General features: G+C 33.8%; 1 protein-coding gene across 1 annotated transcript in view; it reads left to right on the top strand.

Moving 5' to 3' along the window:
* LOC150093146 (uncharacterized) overlaps positions 1–23,073 on the top strand; it is a 339,961-nt gene that overhangs the window by 256,624 nt on the left and 60,264 nt on the right. The window contains exons 16-18 of the mRNA XM_090414162.1: positions 2,459–2,691; positions 16,582–16,652; positions 22,520–22,704. Of these exons, the coding sequence (XP_090270288.1) occupies positions 2,459–2,691; positions 16,582–16,652; positions 22,520–22,704 (489 nt within the window). The remainder of the gene's footprint in view (positions 1–2,458; positions 2,692–16,581; positions 16,653–22,519; positions 22,705–23,073) is intronic.

Here is a 23,073-nt window from a genome sequence, read left to right as displayed (position 1 = left end):
CCACATAAGATGAAATAAAATAGCAAAATATGAAAAATTCACCCCTAGCCCTTGAATACTCTAATAGCATTGAGGGGAAGGAGAAAGAAGGAAAGAAAAAAGGAGAGGGACCAGTCTACAGATAATATAACAGATGTATATTACATGAAGTAAGGCATATTTCAGCATTTTCAGTCTTTAACTGACAATTTAATTGATTCTAGTTGTTTCTCTCTCTCTCTCTCTCTCTCTCTCTCTCTCTCTCTCTCTCTCTCTCTCTCTCTCTATATATATATATATATATATATATATATATATATATATATATATATCATACTTATAGGTGATTTATCATCTTGATACTCTTTCAGTAGCTTTTCTTAAGCATATAGTAATTTACCACTTGTCCGATAATTGAAGTACTATTACATGATGCTCTCTAGAAGTCGATTAGTTGAAGAGTGGTTGTTTTGAATGTTGGATAAATGATAGATTACTGTATTTCTTTTTTTGGATGATTATTCATTTGGTTTACTCCAAGTATGTTGCAAAATTAAATTATACAAGATATCCTTCAGTATTATCCCTTTGATGACATTTTCAATTGAATACAATAAATTAGATGTTCACTGATCAGTTAGCTTCATGCTATAGTTCATTTTACAAATCATCTCTTACAGGATGTTTCTTTGGTGTTTATTTTGGATTATAGTTATAATTTGTCTCTTTAGGTCCTTACATAGTATAATGTTAAATGAAAAAAATTGGAAACTGATAATAAGAAGCATTGCAGTTCATTTCTTTATCGTTCCTCTTGCTGTAAAGTATTTGTAGCCCCAAAAATAATGCAGCCAAACAATGTGCTCTCCATAATTAGTATTTTCAAAAAAAAGTATGTGTTTAGATATTGAATAATAATGAAATCTGATTAATTATTAAAATAAGTCTTCTCTCTCTCTCTCTCTCAGTTGAAAATTTGAATCCTGTATAACAATATAATTATTTAATTGAGCCAACTGTCTAAGATAGTTATGAAGCCTTAGCATTACAACATATCATTTCCTTTACCTCATAACATGTTAGGCTCAGTGGTCTGTCACAGCCAACAAGAAAACTTAGCTTTATAGAAACATAAGTAGTACTATGGTAGGATAGAACCTAAATGCCATACTTCAGAATATTTTTCAGTAAATGTTTATGGTACTAACTAATCAGCTTTCCAACTGTACACCAGATTTCACTCTAATGCTTCCAAGTCAGTATTAAAACAGTATTGTATTGAAAACTGTTCTACATATCAGCCAAATATTATATTAATTTTTTTAACATTTTGTTAAATGGTTCTTTCAATGCTCACACAAGCAGTTTGTTAGTGCTGACGTTGACAACATAATTAGAGTATTCATGTCACTTTTGCTCCTTTTACCATATCATAATGTATTGAAGTATGCATGAAATAGCATTTACAGTTATATTAAACCTTAAAAATTATGAGATTGTTTTCTTATGTATTCAAAAAAAAAAAAAAAGAGTCCCTTTAATCTTTACTCGAAGTGGAAGTAAATGTGATTTTAAAGGGAAAAAAAACTAATATTAAAATTAACTGTTTAGTGACAGTCCTCCCCCCCCCCTTCTCTCTCTCTCTCTCTCTTCAAGGTTTAAAAAAAAAGTGATAATATCTTATGCTATTATCACTGTGCTTGGGATATTTGTTGATGTGTCATGTGAACATTATGTATTGGGATAATATGTTTTCTCAACACAAGATAACAGTGGCTGTTACATGAGAGCACACCAACCATTTAATTAAACCTTATGAAAGGAGCTAACTAAAAGGAGGATTGGGTTATATGAGAGAATATTCCAAAAGTAATGTCTCTGTTGTGATTGCTCACCACCAAACAGAGATGTCAGTGAAATAAAAAGCAAAAAAATTGTTTCGACGTCCCTACTTCATTTTTATATACACTGTTTCTCAACATAACCTCTCTCCCTTTTACTACATTTTCTCCACCATAACAAGTTTGAGATTGGCTTAGAAGAATGGAGAGTGGTATGGAAGACTGCTTTTGTTGTATATGGTATTGTGAGACATATTGTTACTAGAAATAACCTAGGAATAAATGGAAGAATGAATTAGGTTACATGTTCCTTGTAATTGTGATTACTGGATAGGAGAGAATTTGGTTTTCTATATGTAAAATAAAAAGTATATATATAAAGATGTGGAGTGGTATGTATATATATATATATATGTATATATATATATATATATATATATATATATGCATGCATGCATGCAAATATATCCATATATGATGCAATATATGCCTTTATAAAAATATACAAAAACAGAAGAAAGAGAGTGAAGTGGTAGGGGTATTTTATTATTGTTTTGCTGATTCAAAGTTAGTGTGTTCTTCTCTGTGATACCAACATTTTTTTTAAATATTTTTTTATGGTATTTTAATTATTCTAGCACTGCGACAAATTGAAGTTGACATATCTGATGGTGAGTTTTCTGATAGTGACTTAAACAGTCACATAAGTTCTGATACTAGTATGAGAGATGAAAAAAGGTCAACTGATAGGAGAGCTGTAAGAGAAGAATCATTTTTGCACTCCCAGCCTCTTCCTGATCTTCTAGAAGCTAGTGCAACTAGAGCTTTTGCTGAAGATGAAAGCAGTGGTAGCTCTGTTAGCCCACAACCAGTGAGTATAATTTTCATCGCCAGAGAAATTGATTGCTAAAACAAACTACTATCAGCAGTTTATCAGTTATATTCTAGTGTTTTATTTTAGTTCTCAAATATTTGTATCATAGAGAAATTAAAATATTTTATGCCAGAATACCAAACACCTTTTTTTTCAAGAAGTGTTGTTTGGCTTTATTGATTATTATATTTAATATATAGAAAAGTATTTTTTTTGTTCTGTTTTAATTCATGTTATACAGTGTATCCGAACAAAGTTTGCATATGAAATGATCTTCATGACTGTGCTTTTTTTTTTTTTTATGCAATTCCTACCTATAATGACCTATGCCTACAGCAGGATTAGAACCCACAGTTGGAGAGGAGGTATACTATCCACACCACACACACACACACACACACACACCAAAAAAAGCAGATAATTCATGTTATACATGAATTATCTGCTTTCTGATAATTCATGTATAACATAAACTATCTAAACAAAAGCTTGCATTTTTTTTTTATATGTGATTCCTACCCACAAAAAGTTGTAAAACATAATACATTAGTGCTGGGTGGAGGTAAGTGGTTTTATTTATTATTACTATTTTTAATTTTTAAATTAGTTTAAATATTTTTTTACTTAATCTAGGACCCTGTTCTAGAGGCCAAACATGGAACTTTTTCAAGCCAGTTCAGGACTTCAATAAACAAAGTGAAAATTTAATTTTCATTTCCAACTTAAGGACATTCAAAAAATCTATGCCCAGGGCCAGATTAGAACCCACAGACTCATTAGAACCCAAAGCAGGTATAATGCTAGCCTGGTAGGCCATTTGGCCTACCAGACTAGCATTATATATATATACTAAAAAGAAGAAAATTTTTTCACGTGGTTATACTACTATAAATTAAAGATGCCAAGAAATTATATTCTTGGTTTAATCCCTTATCCAAGCATAGCAAACAAAGTTTGCACATGAAGTCACTTCACAACTGGGCTACTTGTATATAGAAGCCAATGACTTCACACATCAATTTCCTTAGCATCCCATAATGCAATGCACACATCGTTACAGACATGTATAATGCTCTGCAATAGCCAACCAACATATAATATTTATAACCAACAGCATATTATGCATAATAGTGCTTTATGGTATAAACAATACCAGATGAACAAAATAAATGAATAATTTATTGAGTTACTAGAAGTAGAAGAATTTTATAAAGATCTACAAAATGCAATAGATAAAATAAATAAGAATTATATAATATAATAACAATTGGAGATTTAAATGCAAGAACTAAACTGTAACTGTTTTCATATGTCTGCCACAGATTTAATAAGAAACAATCAGTGAAAATGGAATGAATCTTCCACACTTTAGTACAAGTAATGAATTAAGAATAAATAATGCATTCTCTGATTACAAAATACAGCATAAACTAACATGGAAGAATATAAGAAGACAAAAATCTGTAATTGAGTACATTATAAATAAGAGAGAAATTATATCAGAAAAAAATGTCATAATAGGCCTAACATTAGCAGATATAGGAACACAACTTCTCTTTTCAGGTGAACCTAGTCAAGGTACAAATCAGACACTGATTCTGATTTTCCCTTTTTCAGTCGTTTCCAACCATAATTTGTTAATTGTATGTGAGATTTTTATAGGGTTGTTCACCATTGCTTTCCCAAATCCACCAATTTTATTTGGGCTCAGGACCGGCATATGGCTGGGACGTATTCATGGCTGTAATCCATCTGTGTTCACGCAGTTGGTTTGCCTGTTCTGGAGGATGAAAAACCATGAGTTCCCAGTGAAAAAACCCCCTACCTCCATATGAGGCCAGCTAACTCACCTTTAGTCGAAAGAGACCAGATAAAGGTTCCTCACGTCACTGATGGGAATCAAACCAGGTCTTTCCGACACCGAAGATACTGAAAAATTTCCAAAAGACACTGAAGAATAAATTAAAATAGAATAAATTAAAAAAAGAATGGAATGGAATTATTTCAGGATGATTCAGGATAAAATAATTATACCAAAAAAGATAGACAACTGGAAATAATAAAAGACAAAATATAAATCCAGAAAACTACAGAGGAATACATTTGCTTTACACATCATTAATAATTTTGTACAAAAATTATTGGAAATATAATAATTTGATCAAATTATTTAATGAATATTATAATAATCTGTAGTACTTATAGGCCATTATGGCCCATTTGGCTTTCATAGCCATAATTTTAAAATAAAGTGGCTAGGTTTTCATATGTGTAAATTAAGTTTGCCTGGTTGTAAGATGGGGAAACTGAATTTCTTGGAGGGAGCCCTGATGAATATTCTTCACATCCTGGAAGGGATTCAACCCTTGGTCTTTCCAACCAAAGGACTTTGCTGAAAGTGACTGTGCTATGGATGCTCATCTAATGAATAAGGATTTAGAAAAAATAGATGAGCAATTGACCCAGTATTAATATTAAAGCAGATAATAGAGAAATCATTAGAATGCAAAATGTAAAATATATAAAATGCAAACCTCTTTATATTTCATAGATTTAACTAAAGCATTTGATATAATATAATTAAAAGATATAATAAACACGTTAAAAATAAGAAAAATACCAAAACAAGTTTTAGAACTAATTAAGAAAAAAAAAATACACACACACATGCACATGCACACACACACACACACACTGGTGAGATCTTTCTGAGCAATAAATACAAAATGTTATATTCAGGCAATGACAATCAAGGAAAAGAAGGAGTAGCCATAGTATTCAACAGAAAATACGAGGCTAATCTTCTTGAATGGCAGTCAGTCTCAAGTAGAATAATGTGGGCAAATATGAGAATGGGGAACTGGACAATGAGACTTATTTGTGCCTGTGGTCCCACAGAAGGTTCTACTAAGGTAGAAGTGGAGGAATTTTTTGAGGCTTTAGAAAAAGCAACTGACACAATGGAAAAGGAAAAGTTGGTCCTTGTTGGGGATCTAAATAGCAGAGTAGGAAATGATTGTCAGACATACAAAAATATTTTGGGAAAATTTGGAGAAAAGAGCAAAGCTAACTCCATTTTATTATTATTTCATTTAAGTAGATATTAAAAAGAGTTGCTGAGAGGGGACATCCCTGTCGGACCCCTTGGTTTATCTCTCTTGTATATGATAGCTCGTGATTTAATCTTATTTGTATTTGATTATTTTCATATATACTTGTGACAGCTTTTAGGATATTATTTGGTATTTGTCTTTCTTTTAATATGTTAAATAATATGTTTCTTTTAACTTTGTCAAATGCTTTTTCAAAGTTAATAAATGCAATATGTGTTTCTAAATTATATTCTCTTCTTTTCTCTATTATTAATTTTAGGCAGAAGGCTGGGTCTATACATGATCGTCCTTTTCTAAATCCATTTTGTACCTCTAGAATAAAGTTTTCGAAATATTTCATTAGTTTGTTATTTAAGATTCTGCTATATATTTTGTAACATGAATTTAGTATACTGATACCTCTGTAGTTTTTAGGGTCATCTCTATTACCTTTCTTAAAGATAGGAATCACAATTGCTTTTTTCCATTCTATTGGGGGGATACCAGTTGAGTAAATTTTATTTAAAAATAATAGGAGTCTTCCTTTGAATCTTGTTCCTGCGTATTTATATAGTTCTGAACCTAGCTTATCTTCTCCAGGTGATTTTCCGTTTCTTGTTTCTTTCAGGCTGATTTCTAATTCTTCTTCAGTTATTTCCTTTTAATTTTCGTTAATTGTTTGCCAGTTGTCTTTTTTAAAATATTTGTCTGTCCACAGTTCTGTGTAGTAATTTAGAAATTCTTCTAATTTCAATTCAGTGTTTAATTTTATGTTTTCTTTGGTATCTGCATTTAGGTGTTTCAAAATCTTATATACATTGGGTCTTATTTATATAAATCATGTTCTAAATTATTCCATGATTCTCTATGTCTTTTTCTGGCTTCTCTTTTAGCTATGGCTCTTATTCTTTTATATTCTATTTCATCTTCTAATCTTTTACTGCTTAACCATTTGTGATAGGCTTCTTTTTTCTTTTTGATTATTTCTTTGATTGTATCATCCCAGATCTTCAGTTTTTTTCTTTTTTTGAATTTTTTGGTCTTTCCTAAGCTTTCATTTGCTGCTGCATTTAGTATCGTTTTTATATTAAGCCATTCTATTTCTATTTCTTCATTTTGTTTTATTTTATCTAGATACTGGTTAATTCTTTGTTCATATAACCATTGTGCATTTGTGTCATTCAACAGTCTAGTTTTATAAACAAATGTTTCAATTTTTCTTTCTGTTCTTGTTACTTGTAGCCATTTAGGTGGTAATCTTAATTTTATTTTAACAAGGAAGTGGTCACTGCTTATTTCATATCCTCTGTGAACTCTAACATCTAGTGAAAATTTTGGTGTCTTTTCATTTAATATGAAGTAATCTAATATTGATTTCCATCTTCTTGCTGCCCAAGTATATTTATGTATGTCTTTATGTTTATAGAAGGAATTCATTATTTTTAGGTTATTATAAACTACAAAGTCAATCAATTTTTTACCATTTCTGTTTAGAGTGTGTTCTCCATGTATTCCTATATTATTATTAATTTTCGTGTTTCCAATTCTTGCATTTAAGTCTCCTGCTAAAATTATGTAATCATTTTTATTTATTTTATTATATATGTTTTGTATCTGATTATAAAAATCAATATTATCCTGTTCTCTTCCTTCTTCTGGGGCATATAAACTAATTATTGTTAAATAGCCTCTATCTATTTTTATTCTAGCTTCTATTATTCTTTCATTCCATAATTTATAATGTTTTAACTGTTTTGAAAGGGAGTTATGAATCCAAATCATGACCCCTGCTTGTGCTCGTTGGTCTCTGTCGACTCCACTGTATATCACATTAAAATTTTCAGTTCTCATAGTTCCTTTTAATTTCTTTTTTGTTTCAGTGATTACTGCTATTTTAAAATTTCTTTCATTTAATAACTGGTCTAATTCTATTTCTTTATATGCTATTCCTCTTACATTCCAGTTTGCTATGCGTATTATATTTTGTCGTTTCCATTTTTGTTTTCCCTTTTCCATTCCAGGGTCGTTTCCCATAGATTCAATCCGATTATCTTTTTCAGTCAGCTTACAAGTATGGTTATGTTCTCCATGTCAGGGGACTAGCCTGACGATGGAATAGTTCAGTGGTAGGGCTGCTACCTTAAGGCTTCTGAACTAGCCTTCTTCCGAATTTAAACCCATAGGAAGGAATAGGGTATATTGAAGGGGAAAGGGTAGATTTTAGAAGAAATATAGTAAGGTTTATAGAGAGGACATAGTTGTAAGGCCAGAAATGAAAAGACCCCATAGCCCTCGAGTACTCTAATAGCACAAGGGTCATAAAGTAAGAAGAGTTGGCTGATAAGGCCTTATAGGAAAGATTAAAGTAAGTGGGTCTTCCTCAAAGTAGAAGAAGGAGAGGATAGATCCAGCTTGGGGTCCATGGAAGTGCCGCTTCCCTTACAATCAAGATGATTGCCCCTTATGGCCCTGTTGGTCCACGAGTCCTTATTCAGTATATTCGACCACCCCACCATATATATATATACACACACACGCACGCGCATGTACACACACACACACACATGGTGGGCTCCCCTATCTGTCACCCAGGGGATGCGCTCTCTAGGGGTTACAGGGTCCCTGAGAGATAATCCATAAGATATATATATATATTAGAAATGAAAAGGAAAATAATTGAACACAGAAAAAATTGATATTTTTGTAATATGTTAGTAATATTATGTTTAATTTAATAATTATTATTTTATTTTGTGTGATTCCACTATGACCTCACACAAAATGAAGTACAAGAACAAGCAGTAAAAGCTAGTAGGATATCTGGATGTCTTAATAGCCTTATATGGGGGGAGAAAGAATTGAACATAAGTAAAGAAACAGAAATATGGATCTTCCCAGAAAAGAATGGCACTAACATATACAACAGGAGCACTTCTCAAAAATTATACAAATAACTGCACCTATTGAGATGAAAACATTAAAAATTGAAAGCATAACAGTATTAAATGGGGTGCTTAAGGGTCAAAGCTGTATAACTGAGAGGAAACCTCCACATAGCCTTTAAAGGAATGCGGAGAACCGACCAGGGCTTCTGACCTAATGTCCAATCCTCACCTTCTCGTGGTGCACCCTGTTGGGTATCTACCTGGATACTGAACGAATGAGGATGGGCTGGCAATTTGGGATGTAGCCGACCAAATTGTATTCTTATTGGCTTAAACCAGTATACAAAATGATGGTATAACATGACAAAATTAAATGCCGGCTGGGGTGTCATCTGGTTAAACAGGGCCCCCGTTGTTTTCACCAGGGAACCAGGGCGAACAGTGAAAAGTCAGCTACTGGAACAAATCTGAAAGCACACTCCAACTCAACATCACCAGAGTTAAAGATCGGTACTGTACTATCAACATAAGAAGCCTGAATAGCAAAGAAATGGAGCTAGCTGAGGAATTCGATAAGTACCAGATCGACATAATAGGGGTGACTGAAACAAAAAAGACAAAAACTGGTGAGATCTTTCTGAGCAATAAATACAAAATGTTATGTTCAGGAAATGACAATCAAGGAAAAGAAGGAGTAGCCATAGTATTCAACACAAAATACGAGGCTAATCTTTTTCAATTGCAGGCAGTCTCGAGTAGAGTGATGTGGGCTAATATCAGAATGGGGAATTGGACAATGAGACTTATTTGTGCCTATGCTCCCACAGAAGGTTCTACTAAGGTAGAAGTGGAGGAATTTTTTGATGCTTTAGAAAAAGCAACTGACACAATGGAAATGGAAAAGTTGGTCCTTGTTGGGGATCTAAATAGCAGAGTAGGAAATGATTGTCAGACATACAAAAATATTTTGGGAAAATTTGGAGAAAAGAGCAAAGCTAATAATAATGGCAAATACCTGTTGGATTTCTGCTCAGGACATGGACTGGTTATTACTAACACCATGTTCCAACATAAAAATGTGCACAAATTCACATGGAGAGAAGAGGCAAGGAATAAGAAAAGTCTCATTGACTATGTTATTGTTGATAGTGATGTTTTCTTCCTGGTACAGGACACCAGAGTGTACAGAGGATTTGAAATTGGAAGCGATCACTATTTAGTCTTGAGCAGGATAAAATTGAATTTCATATTGAAAAGAATAACATCTAAGAAAGTTTTAAAGCGAATAAAGTTGAACAGCTCTCATATGTGAACTGTAGACTAAAATACACAAAGATTATTGAAGAAAAAATGAAAGAGTTTGAGAACAGGAACCAAACCTTGGAGATTCAGTGGCAAGCCTTGAAGAAAACCTTGATTGATTCAACCAGAGAGGAATGTGGTGAGGTAGTCTGCAAGGATAGAAAAATCAGAACTCCCTGGTGAACACAGGAAGTTAAAGAGGCAGTGAAAGAAAAGAAGAAATCATATCAAAAGTTCCTGGCAAATAAGTCAGTGCTCTTAGAGAATACAGAGACAAATGTAAGAAAGCGAAACACTGTGTAAAACTAGCTAAACAAAAGTCATGGGAGGACTTTGGGAAGAATATAGAAAATAAATATCAAGAAGGTGGTAAGATATTCTGGAGGTTGTTGAAGAAGCTTAGAAATGGAGGAAAGAGTGCTGTAAAAGGAGTTAGAGGTGATAAAGGTGACATGAAAAAATGGGAGAAAAAGATATCCTTGAAGTATGGAGTAATTACTTCGAAAAATTGCTAAATGAAACAAGCAGTGATAGCACAGTGGTAAAAAACACTCAACGGGCATACAGTCAGGAATGCATATCCATACTTGAAGTAGAAAAAGCCATTGTTAAAACGATGCTTTTTGATTTTTTATATGATTTATTGCTTAATTAGTTGTTTACTTAAATGTATCCTTTCTTACCTAAAACCTTATACAATCAAAATCCTACCGGCTGTGCAATTGTTAAATCGATTGTTTCTATAAGCCATCGTTATATCAATGTTTCTATATGATTTTTGCTTAATTAGTTGTTTACTTAAATCTATCCTTTCTTACCTAAAACCTTACACAATCAAAATCCTACCAGCTGCTCTATTGTTAAATATTTATCTTTTGTGATTTATTCTCTTTAGTCACTTACTTTAATCTTATTCTTATATCTAGGATTGTTTTCTCTTCAGATACTGGCGAATTTATATTTTGCTGTGCCAGCCAGCCAGCCAGTATCCTATAGTAGAAAAGATCCTTGCTCAGGGAGACAACACTAGATTCTTAGCTTTCTTACACAATATTTTATTTAAACTGCCATATAGATTCAGATTTATTGCAGTTGTGACCTAAATCTATATTTATAGTCACTCTCTAAATCCTTCCAGCCAAAATAGGTTCTATTTTTATAAGTGGTAATTTGGAATCGTAATCAGGCATGACTCAGGTTCAGGTAAATATGACATGTTTATTGGAATATCTAAAACACAATTCAAAATTCATACACTCAATTATGCCCAATACTAAATGAAAGTCGAACTAAGAGATTAACACATTCTAAACTAATTAAATCTTATAAGGCATGCTAAACACATTAACTGCACATTGGGATATAGATATCAAATGATATGAAGTTAAGCTAAATTCCTTTCAGTAGTATTACTCGTGAGAGAAAACTAACAAACATTTTAATGTTACTGAGATATTAATTCTATATTCTTATCGCATCAAGTTAATCCTATCACATACAAAATTACAAAAGATCTCTTCCAAACAATTCTCCTTACTCTCAAAGGAGGTTAACTTTCTAAATAGAGACTGTCCACAGAGTTCTTTAGAATACAGTTCTTAATTTCACATTTGTAAACAATCTTCTCTTTTCTAATGAACTTTCACACAAAATCAGAGTAATTGCACCTTACCAAGCTTTTTCCATGTCGTTCTGCACCGCATGTATGTCTGGATACTTCTCATCTATTGGCTGTCCATACGCCAACGTGGTTACGCTATCTTCATTCCTTCTGCCGAAAACGGACTCAAATCTTTGCGTTTCAGGAACAACTCGATGGGACTTTCAGCGACGGCTTGATTCTGCTAGGACGAATTTTTTCCTTCAGTTTTGCATAGAATTCTGCTTCAATTTAAGAACGCTCGCAGTCTGACATCTTATCACAGACTTCACCCCCTTATGCGTTACTGCCCACTAACTTCCAAACCACCAAACCAAAACAGGAAAACGTTACGACCAGAGAGAGTGTTCCGATACGGGCTCAACCCCTTATATTCCTCTATAGAGCGCCCTCTTTTCTCAGTCCCCTCTTTGCACACAGCCCTTATCTTTTCACCCCTTTGGGTTCATCATTCCCTTTTACGACGCTGTTATACTTGGATTCACAGAATACATGGCAACGTAATTTTCCGATTAAGCTATAGCTGCTAGCGTTACGCTGTACATGTGTAGCTTTATGCCTTCCAGGAATTATTACTTAGCAACTTTTTAGATGACTCACAGTAAATTTTACATAGCTTGAGTGAGGCTTAAATTTAAATCAGATTATCTCTCTTTTTAGACATACTTAAAAATGAAATCTTAATAAAATCCCATCAGCTTAAATATAAGGCACTTGAAATAAAGAATACAAATTTTATATAAAGTGAAGAAGTTTCACTTTTAATTACAGCTGATGTGCAGATATTTCTCTTTGTCAGCAAGTTTTATATGTTAGATTCCAAATGAATGATTTCTTTCCAAGATTCCTTCATTTAGGATCTAACACCATCAAAGGCTTGAAATGTGGAAAGGCAGCAGAAGTAGATGTTATTCGACCAGAAATGCTGAAGTATGGTGGTATAAAAGTCTTACAGCGACTGCACTGCATAGTTCAGAAAGCCTGGACAGAGGGACGAATTCCCGATGATTGGAGTAAAGCTCTAATAGTACCCATATATAAAAAGGGAAATAAAACTGAATGTGAGAATTACAGAGGTATTTCCCTACTGAGTGTTCCGAGCAAGATTTATGCCAGTGTACTTGAGAAACGGTTGAGAAGAATTGTGGAAGAAAAGCTTGGTGAAGAACAAGCTGGATTCAGACCAAATAGAGGCTGTCAGGATCAGATCTTCACTTTACGACAAATAGTTGAGAAAGCATGGTAATATAACAAAGATCTGTATTTAAGTTTTGTCGATCTGGAAAAGGCATATGACAAGGTGCCAAGAGAGAAGCTATTCAATACGCTGCAGTTATATGGTGTCAGTGGGGCATTATATCAAGCAATACTTAGTCTGTATTTGAGTTGTAAGTCAGCAGTTAGAATTGAAGGAAGTACAGGAAGATGGTTTAATGTTAAATCTGGTGTGAGACAAGGATGCACATTATCCCCTCTGTTATTCATTATCTATATGGATCACATTATGAAGGAAAGTGGTATTAAACATGATATCAGAATTGGAAATGTTAATGTCAGGTCTTTGCTTTATGCGGAACGATGTTATGCTTCTAAATAAATCCACTACAAGTTTGCAAGATTCCCTGACTAAATTGAATAACTGTTGTAATAGATATGGTATGAAGGTCAGCATTAAAAAGACATAGATAATGAAAATAGGTAAAATTGTTGAAAATGTTAACTGTGTTGTGAACGGGGACCCTGTGGAACAAGTAAAACCTTTCAGCTACTTAAGCACGATTTTTAGTGAAGATAGTAAATTAAATATGGAAATAGACAACAGAATCAACAAAGTTGGTATGTTAGGAACTCAATTGAATAAATTCATATGGAATAAGAGAGAAATTAGTCGGAACACTAAATTAGCTGTATATACAAGACAGTGTTCAAACCAGTTTTAACTTATGGATCTGAGAGCTGGGTCAGAAGTAAGGCACTTGACCAAAGACTAGAGACCACAAATATGAGATTCCTGAGAAAGATTATATGCATGAACAGATGGTATCAATGGCAATATCATATTAAAAACAAGGATATTAGGAAAGAACTTGACATTGTCAACAACCAGGAATGTGTTAGCAAAGCTAATCTCAGGTGGTATGGTCGCTTAAACAGAATGGGCGAGAAAAGATTAGCAAAACAAGTGTTCTCTGCCGGGTTGGCAAGAAAATGACCCAGAGGAAGACCAAGATATAGGTGGATTAATACAGTACAAAGTGTCTTAGATGATAGAAATATAAGATCTGATAATGTTGGAGTTTTGACAAGTAACAGACTGATTTGGAGGAAATTTGTAGAATACAGATTATAAATGATTGGATCCAGAAATCAAAAGAAGAAGAATGAAAAAAATCATATAGAAAGAATGAAGGATAACAGTTGAGCAAAAAAAAAAAAAAAAAAAAAAAAAAAAGTAAAGAACTGGATACCAAACAGAAAGAGAAGTCGAGAAATAACTGATTCAAAGATGATAATGGTTTTGAAAACAAGAGACTATATACAACTAGGCTTAATAGTGTGAAAAAGAAGATATATCATGATGTTTTCTATTATGTTGAGGTCAGAACTTTGTATCGACTGGTCACATTTTTATTCATCGTTTTCGCATCTCTTTAATATGTGGATTTCACAGAAAATAAAAATCTAGTATGATATCAGCCTACAGGCTTTAATACAGAATTAATACTATTAATAATATACATTATGTTGAAACAAGGTTTGGGACACTGCTGTACTGTAGAGAAAACTGAATTACATGCACTACTTAAGTACACACATCCTATGTCTTTCATTCTTCCTTCAGTATAATCACTAGTCCATGTGCCATTCTTGAATGTACTCTGATCCATGCTTAGCATCCTGTTTTTTGCCAGAAGCTCTGTTATATTGAGATCAGGAATGTTTTGTGACTAGTCATGTTTTCCCTCAAACCATGTCCCTGTGCCAAGTATAATATGATATGTTGCATTGTCATTTGAAAGGGACATTGATTTGTGCTTCCAGAGTGTTGGAAACATTGCATTATTCCAAAGTGCTACGTATCTGTAGACATTCTTCACAGGTACTACAACCAAAGATAAGAGTTCATACAAGGAAAAACATTTCCAGACCATTATATGTCTGCCACCATACTTCACAATCTGGATGACTCAGGTATAAAACGTTCCGCAAATATCTAAATTATCTGTAATCACTGTTCTCTTTGGAAACAGATATATCATGTCATTGTTTCATATCAGACTTTCAATACTTGATGCACTACTCACAATATTCTTTGCACTAGTACAGCCTATACTGTTGTAATGTTTGATGTTGAACTTATTTGCAACTGTACTGCTTTTTAGAAAATGAAAATATTTCCTACTACTAACCATATAGGCACTTTGAATTTCTTATTGATTATTTCCATGTCACACTATCAAGATTTTTCAATTTGCATCATTTGGTCTCTTGAAGGTCCTTAACTTTATGAGTCTCTTTATATGGTTAGAGCAGCACAGTCATGTTTCCATTGGCCAATATTGTTGCTTATAGTTGATTTTGGATGATGCCATCTTTTATCTCAATCATGAACAGGCAGAATACCTCTTTCAAAGTCGTCTAACTTTTTCACATGCTGTTCACAGTATATAGATATACACAGCTTGGAAAGAAGTCAACAGACACCATAGTATGAGAATCAAACAGCCATGGCACCCACCTTAATAAGATGTAGGACCTCGTTTTGCTGCAGTGACTGCAGCAATCCCACATTGAGGGCTTCCACAAGTGTATTATAGTGTTTTGGGCCATTCTTCCTGTAGGCATGTAATGAGGTCGTGAATTGTTGTGGGGCAGATGTCCCTTGACTTCACCTGATGCTCCTCATTCATCCTAGATATTTTGTAGGGTTGAGATCAGGGCTCTGTGTAGGCCAGCCAAGTGTGGTGGTGTTCATGTCCACAAACCATGCAGTTAGAGCAGCAGCCTTATGACACATTGCATTGTCCAGGATGTTTAGATACATCATGGAGTTCAGTGTTTGTGGCACTATAAACTGAGGTCGAAGGCTAATACCAGCTCCACACCATCACACCGCCACCTCTGAATTTCATATTTGGGATTACACACACTAGTAAGAAATGTTTACCAGGCATCCACCGCGCCCACACTTGTCCATCTGTTTGATAGAGGGTGTAGCATGATTTATTGCTCCATAACACAGCTTTCCAAGTTTCCACTGTACATGCTCTTTGCACCACTGAAGATGATACTGCATGGTGGTTCAGGTAATGTGGAGTTCAGTCCAACCATGGGAACCCATGTTGTGAGCCTCGGTTCTGAATTTTTTTCGTGCAGATTCATGTTCCAATCGATGCTCAGGACTCCTCATTCAATATGTCAGATGACGAATAGCAGTTTTACATATTATCCTTTGTAGCGCCCTGTGGTCATGTTCGGTGAGTGTGGCAGGTCTTTCACTGTGGATAGCACTTCCATCTTAGTATGGTATCACTGATTGTTGACCTGGGGTGGCCAGATAGGCCTGCAACATGGCATCCTATCACAACGCCTCTTTCAAACTCCATCAGTTCCCTTCTTGCAGCTATTTCACCCAGACAGAGTTGCACTGACTTGGTAACATCATATTCCTCTTGTTTTTATACATATCAACTCTGGGAGATATGCTTTTCTCCCCTTATATAATAATAGTATAGATTGTGTGTGTGTTTGATTAACAATGATACACATATCACTATTACACATGCCCTATATGAGATCATGTATATGATATCATTCTAAAGCAATGGATTTTCCAATACTTATGTCATTTGCTTAGTCATCTAAAGTATATTTACAGACAGGAAATCTTTAAATAATGCACTTCTTTTCTTCCTTGAAGTTATATATAATTATCATTTAAATTTAGCCACTTGATGTGTCTCAAGATGACGATCTCACAAAAGTAGTAGAAGAAAATGCTAAAGATGCCACTTGCAGGTGAGATAATCAGTTTCTTATTGATCAATCAAATTCTTAAAAAGTTTGTTTCTGAGGAATTAGAAATTAGTTTCAAATGAAGTTTTTAATTATTCAATTGTTAATTAACCAATATAGCAAATTAAAAAAATCTTTATTATATGTAAAGATTAGCTAAAAATATAATGGCATTCAAAAAAAAATGCATTCCAGTAGATATTTTATCAGTTAGTTTTTTTTTTTTTTTTTTTTTTTTTTTTTTTTTTTTTTTTTTTTTATGTTTGGCCCATACACACGAGGTTGGTTGGTCAACCTATAGTACATTAGTACCATGTATGGGTAGTGGGTTGGGAAAGGAATAATTTGTTTACATATGATTTGAATGACTTTAAATTGTATTCCTTGGGAAACTGTTCCACAGTGCAGCAGTTGCAGGGAAGGAAGAGGAAAAGAGTACACCTAAACAAGCTTGTTCTGCTTTTTTCTAGGTGTACCATGAAGGAATGTTGTGCAGCAACTGCACGTGTTCCAACGAGCTTAGTACTGAGTGGAGGAATTATTGATGTTATTTCAGTTGAGCATTTCCCATGGAAATATTTGTAGAATATACATACTGCAGAGACCATACGTCTGTGTGCGTGGGGGGGGGAGTTGATAAGTCTAATTGCTCTCCTCTGTATTGAGTTGAGCATTTTGAGAGAGCTTTTAGGGGCCCCACCCAGGGCCGGATTTAGACTTGCTGAGGCCCTAAGCTATACAAAACCCAGAAGCTCCCTACTCTTTTAAATTACATCAGCTCGTCTCAGAAAAATTTAAAGTATATACGCCTTTTTAATATATGAAAAAATATATATATATTTAATATATATTGTCTTTTAATTTTTATTAAAAAAATAATAAAGTATGCATTTACAAAATCACAGAAATGATTATATAATTAAAGGGTTTTAAAAACGACAAATAAGGCTCATAGAACAGAAAGTTTTAAATTAAAATAGGAAAATAAAAAGTAAAAATTAAATTGCGAGGCTCTAAGCTGTAGCTTTTTTAGCTTATACGTAAATCCGGCATTGGCCCCACCCTATTCAGCAGTATTCAATAGCTGGGCAGATTTATATAATGTTAATAGCTGTTCGAGGGTGTAGTAACGTCTTGAGAGAAAGAGAAATCCTAGTTTTTTTTTAGGCTGAGGATGCAATGGTTGTGATATGTTTATGCCAGGAGAGGTTTGATGTGAGGGTGATTCCGAGAAGAAAGATCTCAAACTGTCTGGAAATTTGGGTATCGTCAAAAAGAAAACTGGGAAGTTTGACACCATAATGATATAAGACTTGTGAATTGTCAGATAACTTTTTCTTTTCAGCTTGTATTTTTTATCAACTTATTACCTATTATTACCTCTTGTAACTTATTACCTAATTACTTTAATAAATTTAGTTTAATCCTTTATCCAAGTGTGAGCAAACAAAGTTTGCACCTGAAAGTATCTTCAGGACTGAGATAAGGTGGTACAACACTGGGCAACTCGTTGCAAAGGTGGAGCAAGTTAACATCACTCCTATCTCAGTATCTTCCATAATGCAAAACACATCTCCTTGCAGATATGTATAATGTTATGCACTAAGGGAAGGGCCACTACCCAAACTAGTTTCGACCTTTATTGAGGTCTCTTCAGTAGGAGCCAGGCCCAAGTGGAGATACCAGGTAGAAGCATTAGCAAGATCATCTCTACCTATAGGAGTTGCTAAACTGTGTGCCACCTTTTTAATAAATTACTCTGGATTTAGTGAAAGATGCTGAAAGTTTATTTTTCACCTTGGTTAGACTATAATAAATGTAGTTTAATCCTTTATCCAAGTGTGAGCAAACTTATCCGTTGCTCACATATCTGCAAGGAGATGTGTTTTGCATTATGGGAGATACTGAGATAGGAGTGATGTTATCTTGCCCCACCTTTGCAACGAGTTGCTCAGTGTTGTACCACCTTACCCCAGTCCTGAAGATACTTTCAGGTGCAAACTTTGTTTGCTCACACTTGGATAAAGGATTAAACTAAATTTATTATAGTCTAACCAAGTGAAAAATAAACTTTCAACGTCTTTTTCTAAATCCAGAGTAATATATTAAAAAGGTGGCACACCGTTTAGCAACTCCTATAGGTAGAGATGACCTTGCTAATGCTTCTGCCTGGTATCTCCGCTTGGGCCTGGCTCCCATTGAAGAGACCTCAATAAAGGTCGAAACTAGTCTGGGTAGTGACTCTTCCCTTAATGCATAACGTTATACATATCTGCAAGGAGATGTGTTTTGCATTATGGGAGATACTGAGATAGGAGCAATGTTAACTTGCTCCACCTTCGCAACGAGTTGCCGTGTTGTACCACCTCACCCCAGTCCTGAAGATACTTTCAGGCACAAGCTTTGTTTGCTCACACTTGGATAAAGGATTAAACTAAATTTATTATAGTCTAACCAAGTGAAAAATAAGTTTTTCACTTGGTTAGACTATAATAAATTTCAATACCTAATTACTTATTACTATTTTAGATTTATCACAGTTGGAATTTTAATAACAATTTAGTATATACCTATGACTGGATGGATATCTATAAATATTATATTTACCAAATATAATATTATCAAATATATTTTTTAAATAACAATTTCATATTGAATATATTGCTTTTGATATTCATTTGATTGCATACTTATCAGATGCATAGGTTTCAGTCAATTTTACTACAGATGTTCCAGGTTTCAGTCAGGTCTTCAAGGAGGATTAAAACATTGCTTACTTCCAAAAACTAATAAAAGAAAAAAAAAACTCATTCCCTTTCAGGAACATGTCTTTAAATTAGGGCAGTGTTGAGGTAAATTATGGTAAACATGAAACAGTACTTCAAAACCCATCACAATGCTATTACTTTTATAAATGTTGATTTTTTAGTGTTAATATACTTGGCTGGTTTATGAAATGTGGATTTTTCTTATATTCTTATTCCAGGGTGCTAATTTTTCATTCCTTTTTTCAAATATGTTTTTAAGTTTAGCTTTTAATGCATGCCTGAATTGGTTTTTTTGTTAAACTTCTTTCACTGTTTGCTGTATTATTTGTAATTGTTCTTTTCTATTGTGAGAGATTTTGAAAGTAAAATATATATTTATCATTTGAAATATACTTACACACAGAGAAAGTATTTATATTGCTTGCAAAAAAAAAATATATATATATATATGAGGGTGGTTCCATCCTGCTTGACTAACAAAAGTTAGTCAAGCAGGAAAGAGATTTCTTTGAGCTTCAGCCATCTGTTGAGCAGTTCCTCTTCAATAAGAGACAGTTTTCCTCATTCATCACTTCCACAGGCCCAACCATCACAAGGCTCATCTTCGATGCTCTGTCTTCCTAGTTGAAACTGTTTAGCCCATTCCTTCACCAAAACCCTTCTTTGGTGAAAATCCTTATCACATCACAGTACTCAATTTTTAATATTACATCTCTTAGCATGCCACGTGTTGTCAAACAGTTGCCTCCAACTAAATTTTGTGTCAGGCCAGAAACTATATATCTCACAGCCCTTTTCTGAAGGGCTGTGAGATAACATTTAAATCAATTGACAAGCATGATTAATCCATCTCAGGGAAGATATTGTTGTTCTGTTTTATAATTAGCTTCTGTTACATGCTTGTTACATGCTGTGAGATAACATTTAAATCAATAGACAAGCATGGTTAATCCATCTCAGGGAAGATATTGTTGTTCTGTTTTATAATTATCTTCTGTTACATGCTTGTTATGTTGTAACCCCCCCTCCAAGTGTGGGTATTGTGCTGTTGTTGAATCAAAAAACTGATTTTTCAGCAAAGGGATAGAAACTGCAAACTTACTGTCCTCTGTCCCACCATGTGCTCCCCCCCTCCCACACACACACCCATTATCTGAATACTAAACGAATGAGGATGGACTGGTAATTTGGAACACATATCTGACAACATTTTTTTCTGTATTGGCATAATCTACATACAAATATAATACTACAACATGTCAAATGTAATGCCAGCTGGAACATTGTCCACTTAAGCCAACACGATTTTTACCAGGAAAGTAAGACAAATCAGTTACTGGACAACTGCGACAGAATTGAAGAGAGCTTCAGTCACTAAGAAGCATCACTGGAAAAGAAGTGGAGCTAGCAGAGAATTACAGAAATGCTCTGTTGACAAAATTGGTGTTACTGAGACAAAGAAAAATAAAAAGAGGAGATACTAATAAAATTTAGATGATTTATTACTCAGTAATTATCATAGAAATGCAACACTATGCTTCTTGAAGAGTGGTGATTTTAAGTAGCATGATGGAAATTTGAACAATGGGGACATTTGTGCCTATGGTCCCACAGAAAGTTCTGTAGGGAAGAATTAGCAAGGAGGAATTTTTGAGTCAGTAAGGAGGACAGTTGATGGCAGTGCTATCCTAACAAGCCAAGTGGTTAGTCTATCCTCTCTCCAACCAGCAGGCTCCAACTACAGTTTGAATCCCACTGTAGTCATGGATGTATATAATCATCTCTGGGTGATAGATGAATTTCATTGCCCAAAGTGAGACCGCACTGCTTATTAGAGGCCAGATATGTCATGAAAAAAAGTTCCTTATTTGGTCTCTAAAGCAAGGCCTAGTCCAGGTAAAAATGAATAAAAAATATTAAAATTATAAAAAATAGGGAAAAAAAATCCATAGCCTACCTATAGTACATTAGTACTATAGGTTTATAACCATTTGTGGGGGAATAACTTTAAAAAAATTAATAATTGATATAAAGAAAAAAGAAAAGCTGGTTCTTGTTGGAGACTTAAACAACATCTTAAAAAATGCATTCCAAACAGGGAAGATTTGAAAATTGAAAAAAGAGCAAGACAAATAATAATGCTGGGTACCTTATATATAGAGTTTAGTTCTTGATGTGGACTAATAAAGATATGCCTAAATTCACATGGAGATAACACACACACACACACACACACACACAAATAATAACAACAATAAATGAAATGAGAAAAGTGAATTATTTACTGATGATGATATCTTCAAATTGATTCAGGACATAATATACGTGATTTGAAATATGAAACCTATCACTATTCAGTTTTGAGCAGAATAAAAATGAATGTTTTTCTTTTTGCTATAAATGCAGAGGTTTTAGTCTATTCCCCCCCCCCCCCCCTCACCTGAGATAATGGTACCAATTCCTCCAAGGGGCAGACTCCAGGAATTGAAATTCCAGGATTTGAAGAAGCAAGACAGGTGACTAAGGTTTTAAAAGTGATAGTCAGTGCTAATAAGATTTATTCTTTCACGCCTAAACTATTGCACAGTTTTAGATTCGAAGATAGCATAATAATTCCTGTAATGGTGGGAAGCCAGGTTAAAACAGTAAAAATTGAAAGATTTCCGATGGAATATATGGAGAACTGTAATGAAATTCTTAAACAAGTTCTCGAAATGGGATAAAATTAGTACCTTATGAAAGGGTTTATCAGATGAAGATTCAAACTGTTTTTCTAGTGAGTTCATCTTCACGATGGATATGAAGATATCCATACCAAATTTTGTCAACATCAGTACAACCTGAGTTATGGTAAACTATCCCAGAGTATAGAGGCAGTTTCTACATTGTGGTTCATACAATTACTTGGGTAGCAGCTGCCCCAAATCTAAATGTTTCAATTGCATAGAAGAAGAGAATAAAGTTCTAAGTTCATATGAATTTTTACATTAGAATTATTAAAAATTGCTCAGATTAATCCCATTTCATTATTACTGTGTAGTTATTATATTGATATGCCACATATTCTGATTAAAAATTCTAAGAATATTGGCTTATTTACAGAATTCCATCATCAGATAAAAAAACTGATCTGAAAATTCTGCAAAATGCATTCATTTCTCCTGAATCTATTGGTACAGATTTAACTTCAGAGCTGTCTTCTGCAATGTCTATGTGGGAATTCCATCTTAAACCCCTTACATTTGCAGAAGAGATCAAAGTTGCAGTGCTTGAATGGCAATCAAAAGGTAAGATTTTATACCTTATCGATGAATTGTTTTTTATTCTCCATTAAATTTTAAAATGTGTGGTACATTTTACTTTCATGAATGCATTTATTTTCATTGTCTTTGTCTTGTTATTGCTGACCTTCATACTATATCCATTATAACAGTTATTCAATTTAGTCAGGGAATCTTGCAGACTTGTAGCAGATTTATTTAGAAATATAACATCATCTGCATAAAACAAAGAGCTGAGATTAACATTTCCAATTTTGATATTAGGTTTAATACCACTTTCTTTCATATTGTTATCCATATAGATAATGTACATCCTTGTCTGACACCAGATTTATTTTTTTATTATTATTATCTGAGACCTCCAGGGAGTCAAGG

This window comes from Typopeltis vanoorti, chromosome 24 (assembly GCF_054136105.1).
Source record: "Typopeltis vanoorti isolate ZY-2024b chromosome 24, IOZ_Tvanoo_1.0, whole genome shotgun sequence".
NCBI lineage: Eukaryota > Metazoa > Arthropoda > Arachnida > Uropygi > Thelyphonidae > Typopeltis > Typopeltis vanoorti.
This window is presented reverse-complemented; position numbering and strand designations above follow the sequence as displayed.